The 21,239-nt window shown below is 40.6% G+C and overlaps 1 protein-coding gene across 1 annotated transcript in view; it reads right to left on the minus strand.

Moving 5' to 3' along the window:
• The window catches only part of cdh13 (cadherin 13, H-cadherin (heart)), a 1,009,596-nt gene that overhangs the window by 154,304 nt on the left and 834,053 nt on the right, over positions 1-21,239 (minus strand). Inside the window, exon 8 of the mRNA XM_048606112.1 lies at positions 7,544-7,684. Within this exon, the coding sequence (XP_048462069.1) occupies positions 7,544-7,684 (141 nt within the window). The remainder of the gene's footprint in view (positions 1-7,543; positions 7,685-21,239) is intronic.

The raw sequence follows: 21,239 nt of genomic DNA on the forward strand, positions 1-21,239 counted from the left end.
GGAAGCAGATGGAATACACTTTAACCGGGCTGGAGGGGGTCTTTGATTATTTTGGTTGCCTTTCCAAGGCAGTGGGAAATATAGATGGAGTCAATGGATGAAAGACTTGTTTGCAAGATGTACTGGGCTGCGCTCATGATTCTCTGTCATTTCTTGTGGTCTTGGGAAGACCAGTTGTCAAACCATGCTGTGATGTATCCAGATGCTTTCTATGGTGCATATATAAAAATTGCTAAGATTCCTTGTGGACATGCTGAATTTCCTTAGCATCCTGAGGAAGTAGAAATATTGTTGTGCTATCTTGACCATCGCATCAATGTGGGCAGACCAGGATAGATTGTTGGTGATCATCACTCCTAGGAACTTAACGCTCTCGACCATCTCTACCTCAGCACCACTGATGCAGACAGGGGCGCGCCCTCCACTCTGCTTCTTGAAGTCAATGACCAGCTGCTTCATTTTGCTGACATTGATGGAGAGATTGTTTCTGAACACTCAATCTCTATCCTGCATTGCCTCGTCGTTAATTGAGAGCTGACCTACAATGGTATTGTCGTCAGCAAACTTGCAAATGGAGTTAGGGAGGAATGTGGTCACATAGTCCTGTGTGATGAAGGAGCATAGTAGGGGCTGTGTACACAGCCTCGCGAGGTACCAGTGTTGAGGATTATGGTTGGAGAGGTATTGTTGCCTATTCTTACTGATTGCGGTCTACGAGTCAGGAAGTCAAGGATCCAGTGATTTGAGTCAGAAGCACAGACCTACGTCTTGGAGTTTAGAGAAGCGTTTGTTTGGAATTATGGTATTGTAGGCAGAACTGTAGTCAATAAGTAGCAGCCTGATATAGACATCCTTGTTATCCAGGTATTCAAGGGATGAATGTAGGGCCAGTAGGCAACTTGCAAATGATCAAGGCAATTTGGTAGGCTGGAGTTGATGTGAGCTATGACTAACCTCTCGAAACACTACATGATTATGGAGGTCACAGCCACCAGGTGTATTCATTGAGGCATGCTGCAAGATTTTTTGGCATTGGGTTGATGGTGGTCTTCCTGAAGCAGGTGGGGACTTCAGATTGTAGCAAGGAAAGGTTAAAGATGTCAGTGAATACTCCCACCAGTTGGTCCACACAGAATCCGAGTGCACTGCCGGGGGCTCCACCTGGACCAGTCGCTTTCCGTGGGTTCACTCTCACTTGCTATTCCATTCATCAACTTTTCATCCTCATTTCATTTTGAGCCATCAAGAATCAATTCATGCATCAGTTGCATATCTCCACTGAAGTTTAAAAAGAAAACTTACATTCTCTTGCTGGGTTATAGGACATTGAAGCAACTTTATGATGAACTCATGCATTTGCTCTTCAGTGGACATAGGTGGCACAGTGTGAGGAAGGAGTAGAGGAGCATGTGCAGTAGATTACCTTTATTAGGCAGTCGACTTTATGGAGTCATCTTTCAATAATGTAGCAGTAAGATTAGAGTCTGGTATATTGCTGAATAACATGAATTATTATATTTAGACTTAATAATATAATAATCAATGTTATAAAGAAGCCAAAGCCTGAAACCAGTTTTTGACTTTGTCTTCTTTTTGACCAATTTGTCTTGAAATAAACTCTTAGGTGTAGAAATAAAACAACACAACAAAAACCTAATCCCTTCCCCTTCTGCAGGGCAAGATAGCCCTTAATATGAGGGAGAGGACACAGCTGGCAAGAGTCAGAAGATCATTGTCCTCTTCCAGGCTGAGCAAGAAGTCCTGGGGATCCTCAGGCCATGTAGAAACTTCAGTGTCAGAGAAAGAGAATCTGGCGGCTCACCCTGCAAAATATCGACACCTTACTTTTCATTCCTACATTCACCTCAGTAAACATGCAATTCACTTTAAAAGATGGGGAAATAAATTGTTCACAGTTACTTGGGCTGAACTACGAACGGCTAAAACAATAGGTAAACAGCTGTAATCGTTCAGTGATAAATGCAGAGCATACCCCCAGAGGAAAACAGTTCCATTTATGCAGTTAAACAACTGTGGTTAACAAATAAAAAGGCAGTGACAAGCTAAAATAAAAGGTTTAAAAGATTTGCAAGGGAAAAGTAGAACTCCAATTGATTGGGAGAGCTATGAACAGCAAAGAAAATGCAAAAGGTGAATATAATTTTTACAAAAATACGAGAGGGATTTTAAGACTAATAGCGTAGTTCTTTTAGGAAATGTATTAAAAGGGCTGTAATGATGAATATGGGTCCATTAGTGTCTAATGTAGGCAAGAAAATAATGGAAAAAGGAAAGCAGACAGTAATTTTTATCCTTTTTCAGAACGCAGAATGGGCAAAAAAAAAAGCAGTCGTAGAAGGGAATCTTAAAAAAAATGTCAAGGAAGTACTAGACTCAATGCAAGTTTAACAAGAAAAAAATCTGAAGAACAAAATAATGGGCATATGGTAGACAAATGTCTAGGGCCAGGTGCATTAGTCACAATTTCTAAATCACTACATGTCCAAGGATTATGCTTTTCAGATGGAAAATTACATATATCTGTCCAGTATTTAAAAGAGAAAACCAGCTAACTACAGGCCTGTCAATTTAACAGCAGTTGTGGAAAACTTAATGGAATCTATTCCTGGTGTCAGATTGACTGAGCACTCAAATAATTATAAGCTGATTAAAGAAACCTACAGATATATTAGGTATGGAATTATATAGATAATGTCTATATGGACAGAGAGTACTCGATGAACAGAAGACACTAGGAAGCTCAGAGGAACAGAAGGATCTTCAGGTGCTAATCCACAGATCCCTGAAGGTGGCACATCGGATTAATAGGGTGTTTAGGAAGTTACAGGGGATACTTACCTTTATCAGTTGTGGCAGAGATTATAAGAGCAGGGAGATCATGTTGCAGCTGTACAGAACTTTGATTCGGCCACAGCTGGGAGCACTATGTACAGTTCTGGTACCACACTATAAGAAGGATGTGATTACACTGGAGGGGGTGCAAAGGAGATTCACCAGGATGTTGCCTGGCATTTATGCTGTGAAGAGAAACTGGATAAGCTTGGGTTGTTTTCTTTGGAGCAGAGAAGGTTGGAGGGGACCTGACAGAATAGAGTTTGGGTGTATAAAATTATGAGGGGCATTGACAGGGTGAATAGAAAGCAGCTGTTCCCCTCAAAAGATCTATCTGGGGGTTTACCTTAGCCCGGCTGAGAAATCCTAGCCAGGGGTGAATTGGCAGGAGCTGGAGGCCAACATCTCACTTCGCGTCGGCCCCTGGATAAGACTGCTCCGAGTCCTGTCTTTCAGGAGCTGAGTGCTTCTCATAAACCAGCTGATGGCCTCCATGTTGTGGGAGTGCTGCTCCCTTTGCTCTCTCCTCCTGGTTTTGTTGCTGACATCCAGAGAACGTTGGTTCACTTCTTCTGGGACAAAAAGACACACTGGGTCGCAGGATAGGTTCTGAATCTCCCTATTGAGGAGGGCAGTCAGTTGCTGGTGTGCGATTGCACCTAGGTGGTGACTTGCTACCTTTGGACCTTGCAATGATATCTTTATGTTGCGCCTCCTCCTCAGTGGTGCCCCCTGGTGACGTACTTTTTACTGCCAGGCGCGTAACCTCAGCTATGACACGTAGCTCCTGTTTATCGACCGTGAGGGTTTGGAGATTACCCTCAGGACGTTGCCTGTCTTTTACCAGGAACCTGATCACTGTCTGGGACATGGCCGACTCGTGTCGCACCTTCCCTCCGGCAGGAGTGGTGGCCATCGTCAGAGAGCCGTTGCTCAGGAATCCGCACCTCAGTAATCGCCGTATCGATTGGCTGTCGGAGGGGAGGGCCGTGGCTGTGGGGGTGACCAGAGTCGGGGACGTGCTGGGTGATGGGGCCCTGGGCTGGATGCTACCACAGCAATTGGCACGCAGGGCCGCGGTAGACGTCCGGTTCATGGCCACCGTCATTCAACACCTCAAAATGGCGGTGCTCGGGCCTGACGTCGTGCACCAGTTAGAGGACGCTCAGGTGTGCAGTGGGATCCTGTCTGCGCGTACCCCTGCCCAGACGGAATTTCACATCGGCCCCAGGATCCGTACCTCCCCCCGGGGGCCTGGACCCCACAACCTGAGCCGCCTTCAGAATTTCACCTTTGTATCTTTTAAAGATGTAAAATGGCGAGCCCTGTACAGACTGCTGCTGCACACCATCCACCTCTTCTCCTTCACCCACCACCCCGGGCACACCCATTTACCACCGGGAGGCAGGGATTCCCAATGGAGGGCCCTCTATGTGGGAGTCCCTTCCCCTTTCCCTTGGGGATCCTGGGGGGAAGGGTGTTGCACACAGCAGTCCTGTGTAACCACAGACTGTAGTGGTTCACAGACTCCTAGCCCAACTGTCTGTTTTGCAGCGCTGTGAAGTCCGTGGACCATGAATACATTGAGAGTGCATGCTATGCTCAGTTATCTTAAGGACCTCCTTTTGTCTTTTTGGTTGCACTTCAGCCCCACGCTCCTAATCCTTGGGCACCCAGTACGGAGAGGGTTTGGCAGATCAGAGGATCTCCTCGTGGGTCTGCTCCTGGGCCTGGCCAAGCTGGGCATAAAGGGGGCCGTTATGGCTGACTTCCTGCCCCTCTTCAGTGGCTACATCCATGCCCGGGTGTCCTTGGAGAAGGACCACGCGATGTGCACTGGCGCTCTCGATGCCTTTAGGGAGAGGTGGACACCCTGTTTATTTCCCCCAAAACTCTATTTCGATTTGTTCCCTACCCTCCCCCTTACTTTTTCTTTCACATAGGTATTGCCCCTTCAGGGGCTTTGCTTGGTATTGATTCTTTGGTCACATGGGCGTCTTTCCTGGTGGTGGTATGTTAATCAAGGTATTTGCACACCTGGAAAAAAAAAATAAGGTGGCATAATTTTAAAGTGAAAGTCAGGAGATTTCAAGGGGATTTGAGGAAAATCTTTTTCACCCAGAGGGTGGTGGGGTCTGGAATGCACTGCCTGGGAGGGTAGTTAAGGTGTGAAACCTCACAACATTTAAAAGTACTTGGATGTCATAAAAATTAAGGCTATGGGCTTACTGTAGGAAAGTGGGACTATAGAGTAGGTAGTATATTTTTGGTAGTACAAACTTAATGGATCGAAGGGCCTCTTCTGCAATTTATGATTCTGTGATTCTAAGAAGAAATAGACAGCAGTGGATTCAGTGAAATGATAAATTGTGTAGGTGGAATGGAAATTTGCAAAGTGGAACAGGTAAAGATTTTTGGGGCAAAACAAAAACCATGGAGAATGGAATTCAGTGTATCCCTGCCAGTCAGGAAGTTAGGCACCTGCGCTCTGCATGAATTAGTGAGCCAGTAGGCTTTACACATGCTGAAACTTCCAGAGTCAGTGAACATCAGCAGCTACTACTAGTGGGGACACCCCATGAAACAGCTTGTTGCATGCTTTGCTAAGTCAGAGATAGAGGGCAGGGTTTTGCCATTTGGGCAGGGACATCCTCTTCAATTTTGTGGGCAGGACCCAATCAAATGGCTGCTATCAGGGTTGCTGTCCTGCTCAAGACCCCAACCCACCTCAAGAGCTGTCAATCCAATGAGAGGGCATGCAGCTCAGAGCCTCAGCAGCTTCATAAGGCCGTGATGGAGACATCCTGGAGACCTGCTACATTTCACCAGTAGGCAGACAAAAATTAAAAGATTCTATCCAAGTCATAGTGTGAAGACCTCTGCAGAAATTGTTAAGGCTGTTCCCTGTTGCAGCTCTTTAATGCCTTCAGAAACAAAAATTCTGCACTGGGCCACCTCCATTCTGCCATTGATAAAATCCTCTCACCAACAACAGGACATGGTCAAGAGCCATTCCAATATGGCTCCAGACACCACCTTGCCCACACTTCCTGCCCACTGGAAAGTAAAATTCTGCCTGTAGATTTCAGGCATCACTATGTAAACAAAGCTGTTGACCTCACACAAGGCATTGTATGAGCCTTTGGAAAGGCTATCACTTTTCCTGAAAATATGTCAGTGAGGTAACATCTGGACTCCCTCAGCCCTCTGCATTTTATGCAAGACAGGATGATCAACTACAGAGAAGCAGCACACACATCTTCACAAAAAGGGGTCATATGTTAACCTGCTTCATTGATTATTGATTGTGTTCTTCAACTTACAATGTGTAACATTCTAAAACAGTAAAAATTAATAACAGTTGTTTAAATTGAAACTGTAACATGCCTGTAACAAGCAATAAGGACAACAGTCTGAACAAAGAAGGCTCCCAAGATATCTGGTTGGCATGGACGAGTTAGACTGAAGAGTCTATTTCCATGGTGTACATCTCTATGACTCTATGACCCACACAGTGCAATGCTGTAATGTAGTTTGGGAAACTTGGCAGTAATCTTCAGGAATTGTTTGTAAGGACTGAGCAGCATGCCAGTTCAAGATAAGTGATACTGACCAGGCTATCTCTGCCTTGAACTTCTTCTAACTGCAGTTGCAGGAATGTGTCTAATTTTGTGACAGTCTGTGCTTTAACAAGTGCATAGAGTCCATTGCTATCTCATTTGTAATTTAAAATGGGGCAATAGCATATACAACAACAAAGTATTCCAGACTTTTGTTATGAGCAGTCATTATAATTATATATTAATATACATTTACTCCAATTTGGATATATTTGTACGTATCAAAATGTGTTGCACAGCATGTGCTAAGACAACGAGTACTGTAAGGGTCTTTATGTAAACTAACTAGTCCCAGGATTTTATCCTGTTATAATGTCTTTAACGTTTTCATTATTTTCTTGTCAATGAACAGCATTTACAGCACAGAAACAACTGTCCAATGCTATCGTTAGGATTCACAAATGACTCCTCCAATTCATCTAATCCTATCAACATATTCACTGTTACTATTGCACTTTAACCTTGTTCTTTTGTGAAAAAGCAACCTTCACTTTCAATACGCAAATGTGTCCATTTGTATGTATTTTTCAAACTGACTTTAAACTGCATCAAGAAAAATATACCTATTGGCATTGTGAAATATGAACGGGTGAAATAGGGTGATTTTGTGATTGCGTGCAACGAGGAAACTCAGCCCTCATCAATACACATTAAAAGACTAAACCTAATATCTGTGTTTTGCCATTTAATTGTTCCTGATAATACTGATTAAATACCAACATATATGCTTTAGCAGGCAGATGCTAATTGCTTGTAAATTTATAATCACTTATTGTTAATTCAGATTAGTTGAGATTGGTAAGCGTTTATGTTGGATGGACTAATATAGGCCATTGCCAACAAAATAAACTGACTATTTCAGTGTTTAGCTCCTGGAACAACCACAGCACTGCTTCTAAACTGAACAAAAATACACAGTATTTCAGGAAAGCAGGAGACTTTCTACCATGATCAACACAATGGCTCTTGTTTCTCACGTTCTTAACGTAAAATTTGATTATTAAATTCAGCTTCAAACTGATGTTAAAAATGTCGGTCAGAGTTATAGGATACTTATGCTGTCTGCTCACCATAGATTTGGTGAATACAGGTGGGTGGTCATTCTTGTCATCGATGATGATAGTTGCCGTTGCTGTGCCTGTCAATCCCACATCACTGCCTGCCATATCTTTAGCTTGGACAATCAATTCATATTTCAACACTTCCAGAGTCTAAACAAGAAGGAAAACAATAATATTAGAATGATACCCATTTACATCTTAGGTGGATGAAACAATTGCATTAGTATCAGACATATCATATGTTAGGAAATAAATATTACATCCAGGATTATGTTGACAAAAATATATCCAGCTGACAGATAAGTTGGAAGATATTTTCTTGCCCATATGGCCCAGTTTACACCTGGGACGATAAAAGAAACAAAATAAACATATTTAGTCAAAACACCATTCTAATTTTCAGGCAGATCTCAATCCTGTTAGCCATGTCGGAAACAAGCACAAGCCTCACACGTTAGGAATCAAATGATGTAATTACAATCCCTGATGCCAATTCCGCCACAGAGGTATTGGCAGATTCTCCAAGCAACAGATATACATAGCAGAAGTCAAGAGCTGAACCATTTGATTGCAAATTAATGGAATGTTCAGCTGCCAACAGGAAAAGCAGGAAGCAGGATTGACACTCACGAGACAGAATCTAGAGTGGAGTTGGGACCACTTTGTATGGCTTTGCGTTTGCCATCCAATTAAGGGCAGGTAATGAGTTCTTGAGACCTCAGGTCCTATAAGTGAGTTTGAAATGTTGGCCAGCCATCAGTCCTGTTGATATTAAGGCACCGGTTCCTTCTTTCTACAGACTAAGTTAAGGCCGCCTCTAGTGCTGTTAGTACTGAACCATGCTGCCAGCCCTCTGACTGGTCGTCACCAGTACAATACTGGCTTAGGGCAGCCTGCCCTAGGAACAGGGTCAGCTCACACTTTCAGAGGTGGCAGGACTTAATTATCCTGGAAATATTCAGGTCATTAACTCTAAAGTCATTTGGGACTGTACGTATACAAATTCTTCATTTTGTTTTACATAAAAATAATACTTTATAAGTGAAATGAAGCTGAAGTGTGAACTCCCTCTTTTGGAAATATCAGGTTCTTTGTCATTTCAAAATCTGGCATATGGTCAGTGCAGATAGGTTTTATAACATGCCAACAACTGAAGAACAGGTGAAAGCCATATTAGGCTCAGGTTGAGCTGGAAAGCTGGCTTCCTGTAGGTGGACAAATTTTAAGGTATTCCCTGTCAAAAGGAATTAGGAGCTTGTATTGTAATTGGTCTACAAGGTGACCGTTCTCTCTTCCAGGGAATGGTGAGCAGGCTTTCCAGCCTCATTAGTTGGAGAGCTGCTGCGGCTGTGCCCTCATTTCACCTCTGCTGGGTAAAGACAGATCTAGGGATTCCTTAGAATCCCTACAGTTTGGAAACAGACCATTCACATCCACACCAACGCTCTGAAGAGCATCCCACCCAGACCAATCCCCCTACTCTATCCCTGTAACTCTCCATTTCCCAGGGCTAACCCACACATCCTTGTACACTGTGGATAATTAAGCATGGCCAATCCAACTAACCTGCACATCTTCGGACTATGGGTGGAAACTGCAGCACCCAGCAGAACCCCACGCAGACACGGGGAGAACATGCAAACTTCACGCAAACAGTCGCCTAAGGGTGGGATTGAACCCAGGTCCCAGGTGGTGTGAGGCAGCAGTGCTACCCACTGAACCACCATGCCATCCTTATTGGCAGGGAAGGGGTTCCTTCCAGGCACTGACAGTAAAATTTTCCATCCCAACTTGATCTGTTTCACTTAGAATAATTAACAAAAAAACATTATGTTATATTTGGACAACTAATCTATTCTTTGTTCAGTAAAAGAAACTTAAAAAACAATTCTATTATTCTGGTGCTGTTGCACTTTCTGAATATCGAATTAACTTCATAAGATAAACATCACAGCAGTTCTTAAACATGTTTTACATAGATCTTACAAGCTTGTTGTTTCATTGCTACAGCTCAAAACTAAATTGAAGCGCAATTGAGTTATTAGTTGTATATATGACATATATTAAATGTGTTTTTTTAATATTTGTTAGCACTGTCACAACACAATTTTACAATCTGCCCCATGCTGGCTAGCTTAATGAAATGTAAATGAATAGCTTGGCTGAATTAAGATTTTTCATAAAACTGACAAATATCTATTTCAAGATGGCACTGCAGCTTTAAGAAACTGAGCTGATCATCAGGATTGTGAATTTCAAACATGGCGTTTGCTACACATACACTTGTCTTTCAATTCCAGCAGAATTATCTGCAACACCACCATTCTCCCTAAAATGGTTACTGATGCAGTTAATTGTGCTATAACTGACACTTTCTCCTTCCGTATCAAAGATAAATCACAGAGGAGCATCATCAATTGTAATTTTCTGTCACTGTATGCAGTAGCTATGAAATTACCCAGATTGTGACAGTCAACCCTCTGATAAAATTGAAGAGCAGTCTCTTTATCTCAGTGGACTGGAGTGATGGATTGATAAGAATATTCCCTTCACAATCCAGAGAGCAAAGATCTGAATCTCAGAGCTATTTGGTAGGCAAACCTACCTTGCTCAATTGTAACAGCTATATCTCTTTTAGGACAAATCCTGAGATGCAGTGCCCTGGGAGAGTGCAGATAAATGCCATTGCTATCTATAAGTGGGCCTCCTGTAAAATTATAGTTGCTGTGCTATGGTGCCGTTGATGAGAAGTCTGCATCCTGATTTTGTATTGGTTGAGATTGAGGAGCAATTTATTGAAACCATCTATTTGACTGACCGTTGGAGCATGGAGTTCTTAACTTCTTATTAAAGCAGAGACAAGAAAGGGCCCTGTCATTTGATCCTTGCTATTTGTCAATAATTCTTGCAGTTACAAAGGCACAAATAAATCACTTTGTTATACCCAATTCAAGCAATTAACTCTGGAGCATCATTGTTAATTTGCATTTGTGAAACTTTAGGGCTTACTACTTGTTAAAATGCACACTTATTCTGAATCAAGATCTCATTTGTTCTGTTTCCTACATTAGGGAGGTTGATCTGTACATTTGTCTCATTATTTGACATTATAACTGCTGTCATGGTGCTTCTGAAAGAAGCAAGCATCTGCCTTGAAGAGCTGGATCAGTGAAAGACTACAATCATATTGTTTATATCAACCTGTTTATTGAATACTAAAACCAAAACAACTGAAGTACAGGATTCATTGCCTTTCTCAGCATGTGACCCTGTCACTCAGATGCCTTTTGTAATGCCTAGCAATATTTAAGCTCAAGAACTTTCCTCCTAAAAACCTTTCTTTCTGTCTCTCTAACTCACCCTCCTGCTTTAAGGCATTGCCTAAAGCCCACCTGTTAGACCAAGATTTCAGCTATTGTCTTCATTTCTTCTTATACAGTTCAGTATAATGTCTTGTTTATAATGGTCCTGTGAAATGCTTTGGGACATTTTTTTGAGGTTGAAAGCACAAATGCAAACTGTATTGGTTAGTGAGATGACCTTTCTTATCATCTGTTTCCTGCATTTCGATTAAGTACGTGTTTTAGGTCATCAGCTGTTTCTTGCTTTAACTGCTCTTTTGAACTGAGACCTGCTTATCTTTCATTTGTGATGATCAGTATCCGCCCAAATGTCAACCTGTCATCTCTTTTTCAAGATGCCAAGGCCCTGCCATATTTTACTTTAAGCAGTTTTCGTTTTTGCTTCAGATTTTGTAGCATAAGCTTTCATTCAAACCAAAACCCAAATTGTTCTGTGGAGGACCTTAGTCTAATTTAAACAAAGAATAGCAGATGCTGCCAATCTGAAAATAGAGTCATTTATTCTCACATATTCCTGGGCATATAATCACATTACACGAGTTGTATTTAGTACAGCTAATCCACTTTCTCGCTCTTAGCTCTTATTATCGCTTATTCAGCTTTTCTTCTATTTTGGCCTGCGATACATTATCTCCTTGTTTACCTACCCCTTTCACATTTCTCTGTCTCTCTGGGCTCCATCTCCAGCTATGTGCTCACCTCTCCTCTCTCCCCACTTCCTCCATTGGCTTCAGCATAAATACCATGTTTTCCTAGCTATTAACAGTTCTGATGAAGTCATCAAGCTTGGAACGTCAACTCTGTTTTCTTCCCACAGATACAGCCAGAACTGCTGAGTTTCTCCAGCAATTTCTGTTCTAGCTCCGGATGTTATTTTAATATTCACCTCAGTCTCTTGTTATCTTCTTTCATAAAATCTAGCCTGTAATAGAGCAATAAACTTCCATCATCCTCAGCAATTAATGTTAAATGTCTCAGTCAACACTGTACGACAATTGTCCCTAGTCTTAACTCCACAGACCGCTGTTTTCATTAATACCTGCTCTGCTGCTGAGCTAACATATATATGTATATATATCTTTAATTAGTTGAATGTTTAACAAAAGAAATCGAATAATCTGAATGCCCTTATGTCACCAGTTTAATTAAGAATTGGTCACAAAGTTCAAAGAAATTTATTGCTATGTGCTGTTTTGCTTTTGACCTGGTTGTAATGTGCTACTAACACACTTATTTATAGACCATTCATTTATTTGGGGCATAAATGAGATTTTTTTTTATAAGCATGGCGATGTCACTGTGAATAAGTAATCTTATGATTATTAGATTAATGAGAGTTTAAATCTCATGCTCAGTACAGTAATGCTACATGAGATCATTGGGAGGTAGTTAAACCAGGTGAAGCTCAATGTGAAGGTTACCTATCAAAATGTCTATATAACCTTTGTTCCTCATCTCTTTCCTTGGATGTGTGATAGGAATGTGAGCTGGCTTTTAGAATGGCAATGCCTCATATAACAGATCATCACTACATCTCTGGCTTGCTAGAAGCAACTCCGAAGCATTGTTTACAGAGTTCTAAGGAGTGAACTAGAGAAGAATAGACTGGATGTTACACATAGAATGAGTAATTAGGAGCAGGCAGTGGGTACACAGATGAGGTATGAATAACATGTGCACTCCTTGATGATCAACATGAGGATGTCAAAGAAATATAATTTCTGAATAAATATCATTCATTCAAGCATTGAGAATATTCTGAGCAGTGGGGATGATCTTAAGCTTATAGGCTGCACCTGATGAGGGGCTAGCCAGGACAGGATTGACAGAGTCTTTTTAGATATTTTCAGAATTCTCCCTGCTCTCTTTGCTTCTTATCAAGGTAGGCCAAGAACAGTGGAATGACTTGAGAGATAAAGGTACACTCACAGTCCCTAAAAGGAGAAATATCCTTTACGTGATAGTTGAGAGTTGTTTAAATCCCGCTTATGCTGGATACTAGCCACAAGCTTTATCTCAAATACTTCAAGTTCAAAATCTGATCTGCCAGCTCCAGTAAATCTTCTCCTAGTTTGAGCCAATTCCCAATTATACATAGAAAGCTTACCCTAATGCATAAATGCATTGAATTTCCTGCCTTCTGAAAGACTAAATTGCTCCACGTATGTGATAACTGGGCCTGCTTGTTCTCTGCTGGGAAGCTTTGTGCCTCTTATAAAGGAGGATGGGCTGATGGGAAATCTCACAGTTGACATCATGTGATCATCTCAACCTCCTTTGGTGCCATGTTGGCTAATTCCTCCTGGAAGGAGAGAAAGGGAAGAACTATGTGAGATGAAAGTGGGTGGCACAGTTGTTAGAGCTGGTGCAGGTGCAGGAAAGATGTGAGTTGTCCAAGTGAATGAATGGGCATTGCAGAGGGACTGCAGGGTTGAATGTGCTGGGTTTGGGATGGGTGAGAGTGAATGAGGGAAGATGGTCATGCAATGGTTAGAGTGGTAGAACATGAGTCCTGATGAGAGGTGTGTGCAATAACAGAGATAGAGGGAGCGCAACATTACAGAGATGGCAGCTCTCACTCTGGAGAAGTGGCAAAGTTCATTGACCTTCTTCTGGCACAGATGGGCATTCCTCCACATAGTTCAGACTAGAACGATCCAGGTGGCAACCCTGTTGCTGGCTGACAGAGTCCGGTGTCGTGGCCTTCAATGCCAGTCCTGGGGGAATTGGATATCATTCCACTGCATCTCTCCATCCACCAGGACCTCCAAGTCCCAGTCCATAAAGCAAGGTGACAATTTCCCCTTCTCTGCCATGTCTGAATTAAATATCAGCCACTGTGCAAGGTAGCTCCGGATTCACCATCCTTGTCCATGAGTACAACAGCCTTTTAAAGGCAGTGCCAGCATCAGGAAGGTTAGTCCATTACAAGATATCCCGGCAGCAGCAAGTTCTGACAGTTAGAGCAAGTAGTAGAATCGGCCTAGTACCACAAATGCATCACCATGAGGGCAAGGAGGCTAGTTTTTAAAGCAAGTTTGAGTGTTGAAGTAAGAAATCTCATAGGGCTTTGTAGAGATAAACCTTCTATGAAATTCAAAGAAATTGATGCTTAGCCAATATATCACAAGATTTATCCAATCTGCTTTTGGTAAACCAAGTGGGTTACATCAATGCTGAATTACGACATTTGGGTTTAAGAATGCTCCAGCTACTTTCCAAAGACCTAAGGACCAAATCTTAACTTGTGTATTAAATGATGTGGTTTATCTGGAGGCATGGTTACAATGAAGCACCTGGAAAGAACATGTGACACAATTGGAAGCCTCATTTAAACAATAACAACTGACCTAGTAATAAATCTTATCAAGAATGAGTTTGTTAAAACCCAGATAACTTACCCAGTACACATTATAGAGCAAAGGCATGTGACGTCAAAGACAGAAAAGGTAAAGTCTTTAATAGATTTATCCACTCCTAAAATGAAATGTGGGAAATCATGGAATTCCTTGGGTTATGTGGCTGCTATTCAATGCTTGTGCCAAACGCCAGCACAATAGCTGTTTACTGTTTATTTTACCTCATAAATAATCACCGACCCTCAGCTTAATGTGCCTAAGTATTTATAGTTCGTGTATTGAGTGTGAATGGTGACTGTGGCAGTGCCAGTAATTAGGAAAGGAAGGTCAGGTTGAGTGTCTGCAAGGAGATAAATTGCAATAATTCAACCAAACAAACTTAGCACACACCTATGATAGAACCTAAAGCCTATAAAGAGCAATTCCTCACAAATTTAATCAGCTGAGCACATGAGACATCCTGCTCTTTGAGGCTTAGTAAGACACACACGCTATAAAGTATCACATGCATGTGAGGCAAAATAGTTTCTTATGTCCCACAACGAAAAAGCTGTTTGATTCCAAACTTACCTGAATTTAATTGAACTATTTTTCCTTCGAAGAAATTCATGACATTGCACATAAAATCCTTTTAAGTCTGTTTTCATTTGTTTACGACTAAAAGATGCAGTGACACAAATCATTTGGGGGTACATCATTGCACGACTTATATTTAACATCATTATGCTAATGCATGATGCTTTAAAAAAAACAATTATCTTTCCACAAAAATAATCTTCATTTCCACTCAGAGGCTGCTTGTAGTTACAAAAATAACAATTCAGATTTTTAAAGCTAATAATTATTTTGTCAATTTTCTTATCCCAGTCACTCTCAAACAATTTAAAAGTATATTTAAAACAGTTAACTTTCCCTAAAAGCTAGATTCGGAGCTGTTAAAGTGCTGGTCTCATTTATTGGTTCATTGAACATTTTACAATGTGTGATTCAATTTTAAAGCCACATTAGCCATCTCGGCAGCATTTCCCTCGGCACGCAAATGCAGTATCTGCAGAGCATCAAATGCAGCTTACAGTGCAGTTTTTGCAAATTAATTTGGGTCTGTGACTCACAATCAGATTAAAAGCAAAACTTTAGGATAAAAACTGCTGTTTAATGAGGCCATCAAAACAATAACTGAAGTGGGGCGGGGGAAGGGATTTTCCTTTCACTTAACAAGCAACGAGCAGAAGGAAGTCATGGAGACCTTGTGCTTTCGTTCACACACCAGAATCATTTTTCAAACAGGCTTTTAAATGAGTGGCCTGGGCTACAAGGGTGTTTTTACTGGTGGTGGATAATAGCACTTGAGAGTTAAAAAAAATGCAAAAATGATTGGTCAGCATTCCTGGGCACAACAGATGAGAGACTGTTTAAATGTTCAAACAGGCTCCGATCCCACTTCGAGTAACCAGATTGCATCCTTTTCTTCCACATTGAAAAAGGAAGGAGGAAGCACAGTGTATGCTGTTGGCACTCTCTCTCCTTAAGAAATCTTGCATGCAGTCTTCAAATTGAAAAGGTTTTTTATTTACTTTTTTTTAAAAAAAAGACTTATCTGGGGCCAAGAGGAGGGAGAGGGCTCCTTGAGGTCAAACAAGAATCATTTAACCTAAAGCAGCTTATTTTCATCTAGCCTGGCTATTATATCTGCCCTGTCTATCAACTGACTGTCTCTGCCTGCAGGCAGAATGGTACAGCCGACAAACCTTCTGTCTCAGGCAACTGGCGAGATTCAGTTAATAGAATACTGTCAATAAGACCTAAAGTTGAGAACTGTTTTGAGGTCTTTCAAGTGCCATTCTTTAACTATATATGGCAACAGGATTTTTAAAAATTCTGTTTTCTAGTCACATTTCATGTTTCCGGTATGTATTCTTTCTTGTTAACTTTAAATACCTGTGGACCAACAGTTTAATCAAATTAACTCGGATTTCTCTCCACAGATGCTGCCAGACCTGCTGAACTTTTCCAGCAACTTCTGTTTTTGTTATTTAAATTATACTTGATTTTGGAATTTGCAAATCCATTCACCATGTGATAAATGCATAAAGGGAATATTGTTACAGTTTTAATATTAATGCATTGAGCTAATAATAGCCTATTATAGTAGTTTCACATTCTTTTTGTAATAAAGAGTTTAAGGAATCATTCGCGTAACTGAAGATTAGCAGTTGAATATAAACCTTGAGCGGTAAATGGAGATGGTTATTATGATTTCTGTGTACTGTGCTGTTATTAATGACATCCTGACAATAAATATGCAGGGGTTAATTATTTTTCTGTGGCACGTGGCATGTCTGTCTCCGAAATGTCTTGAAGAAATTAGCATTGCATTAATTTATTCTGAAATGAAGAATAGATTTGAAAATAGGAATGGGTACTGAATGCAGTTTTTTCTACTTAAAGTGAAATAAATTGAGCAATTTTGGAGTTACTCATGAATATACAATTTGCTCCAATTGAGATCACAACCCCTTGGTTTCCATGTTAGTGAGAGAAAATGTCTTTCTGTTTCTGTATAATAGCAGTTTTAAAGGATTACCTTTCCACAAGTAATAGTGATCAGGAACCTGGCAGAGAATGTTCCTTTCTAACGTCTCTTACTGGTCGCGTAATATGCTTAACTTTCGGAATCTCTAGTTTGGGAAAGGACACTAAAAGAATGTTGTTTTCAACAATTGATTCCATATGATCTAACAACAAAGTGTACCTACATTGTGAGCTTTTCTGTATTTATGAACAGGACTAGCCAATTACTAGCAATCTAGTCCTGAGCGTGCATTCATCTTGGTCAGTACATGCTCATGTTGCTTGATAGATTGGTTAGAATTATACATTTGAGCACTGATTAGACTTTGCCACAGCCATGTGCTAGTTGTTTTAATTCTTGCATCCAAGTCAGCAGATTATGGACTGAAGTCCTACTCCAAAGATAAACACAATAATCTAAGTTGAAAACACAGTACCGATAGAGTGCTGCAGTGTTGAAGGTGCTAAAAATGATGGGGTGTTAAAATCAAGTTCCTGCTTACTCTATCGCAAGGACATTCAAAATCCCACGGCACTCTATTGCAAAAGTGTCGGGCAGTTATCCCCAGTGTCTTGACCAAAACGTATCCCTCCAAAATCATAAAAAACAGATTAGCCAGTCATTATCACACTGCAGTTAGTGAATGTTGCAGTGTTGATGACTGGCTGCCACATTTCCTATATTATAACAGTGACCGTCTTTAAAAGTAATTCATTCATTGTCTGTAAAGCACTTTGTAAAATCCTTTGGCCACAAATGATGCTATGAAATGCAAGTCTTTCTTCGTCACCTCATTACTGGACACACAAAGGGATTACAAAAAGGGATATTGTTTAGGCAACAAAACCCTTTTAAAACGTTCACGAAGAAAAATTATTTTAACAGTTGTAGAATCCTGACATTCAACAGGCAGAAGGGGTAGTTTTTCCAACACTTTCCTTTCTCAAATATCATTATAGGTTTTATCTCCTCTTTGCCAACTCTTTGCTAAATATTGTAGATTTAGTTGCAGTGCTTCTAGTTCCCAGAACAAGCTGCACCTCCTACTGCCTGTGGCTGAATTTCACTTTGGGATTGTGAAAGTTTTACCAAAAGTACAGTGTGAAATCATCTGGACAATAAGGTCCTATGAAAACTCGACAATGAATGAGCAAATAAGAGATGATCAATTGAATCCGTCTCGACAATATCAATACTAGTCAAGTTGAGTTAACAATGTTGAAGGAAGTTCACAGATTGCTTTTAGGAGTTTTCCATGCTTGGATTGGAATGAAATCATACACAAATGTATTTCCTAACCTGCCATAGAAATGGGACCTCTACCAGGAGCCTCACACACACTGCAGGCAGCAATCATCCTGACACTTAAATAAAGAATTATTTCTCACTAGATTGTTATGTGATGTGCTCAGCAGTGGTGCTGAGTTAAAAGTGTGTCAAAAAGTACAGCTACTGATGGCAATACAGAAGTGTTTACAGCTTTGAAAGCTGTTATAAGTAACTGGAATAAAGTAAAATACAACAGAAAAACAGGGCAAAGCTGAAATATATCCCATCTCTGACCAAAGTAAAAGGCTTTTTATCTATGCACAATGCAAAATTATGAAATAGCAACAGATTTGTTAAACAAGCCAGGGAAGTTAAACATCACTACACTCATCACTCCCATCACTTTTGGGACTGTTTACCAGACTGATGTGAATAGACTGCAAGAAACTTTTCAGGACACACCTATTGATATAAGATCATTTTGAACATGCAGAAATTAACTGACAGCCTAAAATGGCATTTAGTACAATGAAAACAGAGTTATTACCCTCAAGGAGTTGTGAGGAGCAATGTTAATTCACACCTACGTCACCAAGGAATTAAGTTTCATCTGAGGGAGATAAGAGATGTGTTCTCCTGGCCAAATGTAAGCAACTAAATCAAGGATCGCATAAACCATGCAGCACTTGTAACGAGTACTGAGCTAAGCAAGCTAAGAGAACAGCTGAAGACTCTCAATGTCTTGAACAGACAATTGAATTAATCAGGGAGTAGACCTCCTCACATTGGCAGGAACAGATTGTCTTTTCATTGTAGACTAGTAAGAGTTGGACCAGCTGCTTCTCTGACTGGCATTAAGGTTGTTGAAAGCCCTGAAAGCACATTTCAGCCATTATGGCATTCCCAGCATTGTGATGAGCACCAATAGTTCTTCAATTCCCAAGTGAAGAATTTAATCGCTCCATAAACAATTGGGAAATTCACCATCACTCATCATCTCTGCACTATCTCCATTCAAGTTGAAAGGCTGAAGTGGGAATGAGAATTATCAAATGCATCATAAAATAAAAATTGAACAAACACTGCACAGATATATACAAAGCAATCCTTGACTTGAGGAATATACCTATTGAGGCATGGAAAGTAGTTCAGTACAAAGGGTAATATCATGTCATTCACAAATTGCTTCTCCAATAGCAGAAAATGGTACTAAAAGAAGAAGTAGGAATGATTGTGAGTAACAAATAATGGTAAAATGGCAGAAAACCGCAACTTGGTTTTGCAAAGTTGATAAACCATTGCCAGAACCCTTCATTGTACAAACCTTCAGTGATCTCAACAGAAGTCAGCCCAAGTGGTAATTTGCGATCTGGGTAGAGCAGCTGTCACCATAATCATATGTGGTGGAAGTGAAAAATCAGACAAACTGTCACAACCACAGGTACAGATACAGCAGTGGAGAAGCTGTTCATTGACAGCAGGAAACTGATCAGAAAGACACAAACCCATAGTTGATGTGTAGACTAACAGACCCAGAAGTTCACAGCACCCAACCACAGAAATGACACCGGTACCATGGAAACAACCGATATGGGATGACACTGTATTGCTGACAGCAACAACATGCACACACACCATTAAGAGACTAACATGATTTAAAGATTATCTATGCACTGCAGATGCAGAGACTGGTGAAAATAATAAACTGCTGCTGCAGTAGTTTACTTACTGCATAACTTAGGAAATCTCAATGTACATGACATTGCATGCAATTTTTTTTGCATAAAAAGGATGTTTGGATTGAAATTTAATCACGTAAAAATATCCCTCCTCATTTGTCATAGCCTTGTGATCTTGACAATGAGTTCCACAAACTTCAGGCAGCTTACTGACACTTCAATAAAGAATTCATTCTGATCAAGCTTCTGTCTGTTGTTCTCAGAACACACAAGTACTCGGTTTTAAGGCTGTGGATTGCAACCATTTCCTCCACACCGTAAGAAATCCTAATCTCTTTGAGTAACTCTTCTTGATACATGATATTAATAATCACTGCATTAAGTATACGTTTGGAAGAGATCATGAGGTAGACATTTTATTAATTCTTACTCCAGATGGAAACACTGACTGTTGGGAACCCTTCAAGTTCTCCAACCCAGAGAGTGAGCTGCGAATGTAACTTTCTATCCAAAATAAATGAATTTCAAATGATCTCCTGAAAATTTTTATCAATTTCTGCTTCACTTCCAATGCTAACTTTGCTTTGTTAGAGGCATTATTCCAACAGTAAATCTGAATGCAATAAAGTGCCTCATGAAAAAGTGAGGGCCTGCTACTCAATCTTACCTTGAACTTTGTGGAACAGTACAGGAGGACGACAGGTCAGATTGAGAGTGTGGCAGTGAAACAAAATGGACGTTGACCAGATGTTCACCGTTATACTTGAATGGACAGTTTCCACAAAGTGGTCACACAGTCTTAGTTTAGACTTACCAGTATAGAGGAGGTCTCACTGTAAGTAGCGAATAAAGTAGATGGAATTGAAAGGATTGCAAGTGAAATTGCTATTTTGCCTAAAAAGTGTTTGGGGCCTTGGATGGTGAGAATGGAGGACGTAAAATGTCAGCTGTTACATCTCCACTTCTGGCTTGGAGAGGTGCCACTGGTAACAGCGCAGAGCATTGCAGATGCCTGAAGGACAGACCAGATGTGACAGAAGGAATGATCTTTTCAAAAGGCTGAAAGGAGTAGCAAAGTAACTATATATTTATTGGTGGCAGGACAATGGAGGTGGCAGAAATGGTGCAGGATGATTTGTCCAATGTTGATTATATCTTATCTTTTGGATAGACACTCTACAACCTTCCGAACATTAAATCCAACAAGTTCAGATTATAAGGACTGTCTTTTTGTTTTCAGAAAACAGCTGTTAATCATGATCTCTTTCTTGCCATGGCACACCATTTCAATCCATCATATGTTTCTTATCAAATTAACATCTATTTAGTCATTTAATCTCTCCTCCTTTCAGTCCTATCACAGACCTTCCCTTTTATTGATTCAAAGATAACAAGGTGTAGAGCTGGATGAACACAGCAGGCCAAGCAGCATCAGAGGAGTAGGAAAGCTGACGTTTCGGGTCA

The sequence above is a fragment of the Rhincodon typus genome, chromosome 15, assembly GCF_021869965.1.
Source record: "Rhincodon typus isolate 14 chromosome 15, sRhiTyp1.1, whole genome shotgun sequence".
Classification (NCBI taxonomy): domain Eukaryota; kingdom Metazoa; phylum Chordata; class Chondrichthyes; order Orectolobiformes; family Rhincodontidae; genus Rhincodon; species Rhincodon typus.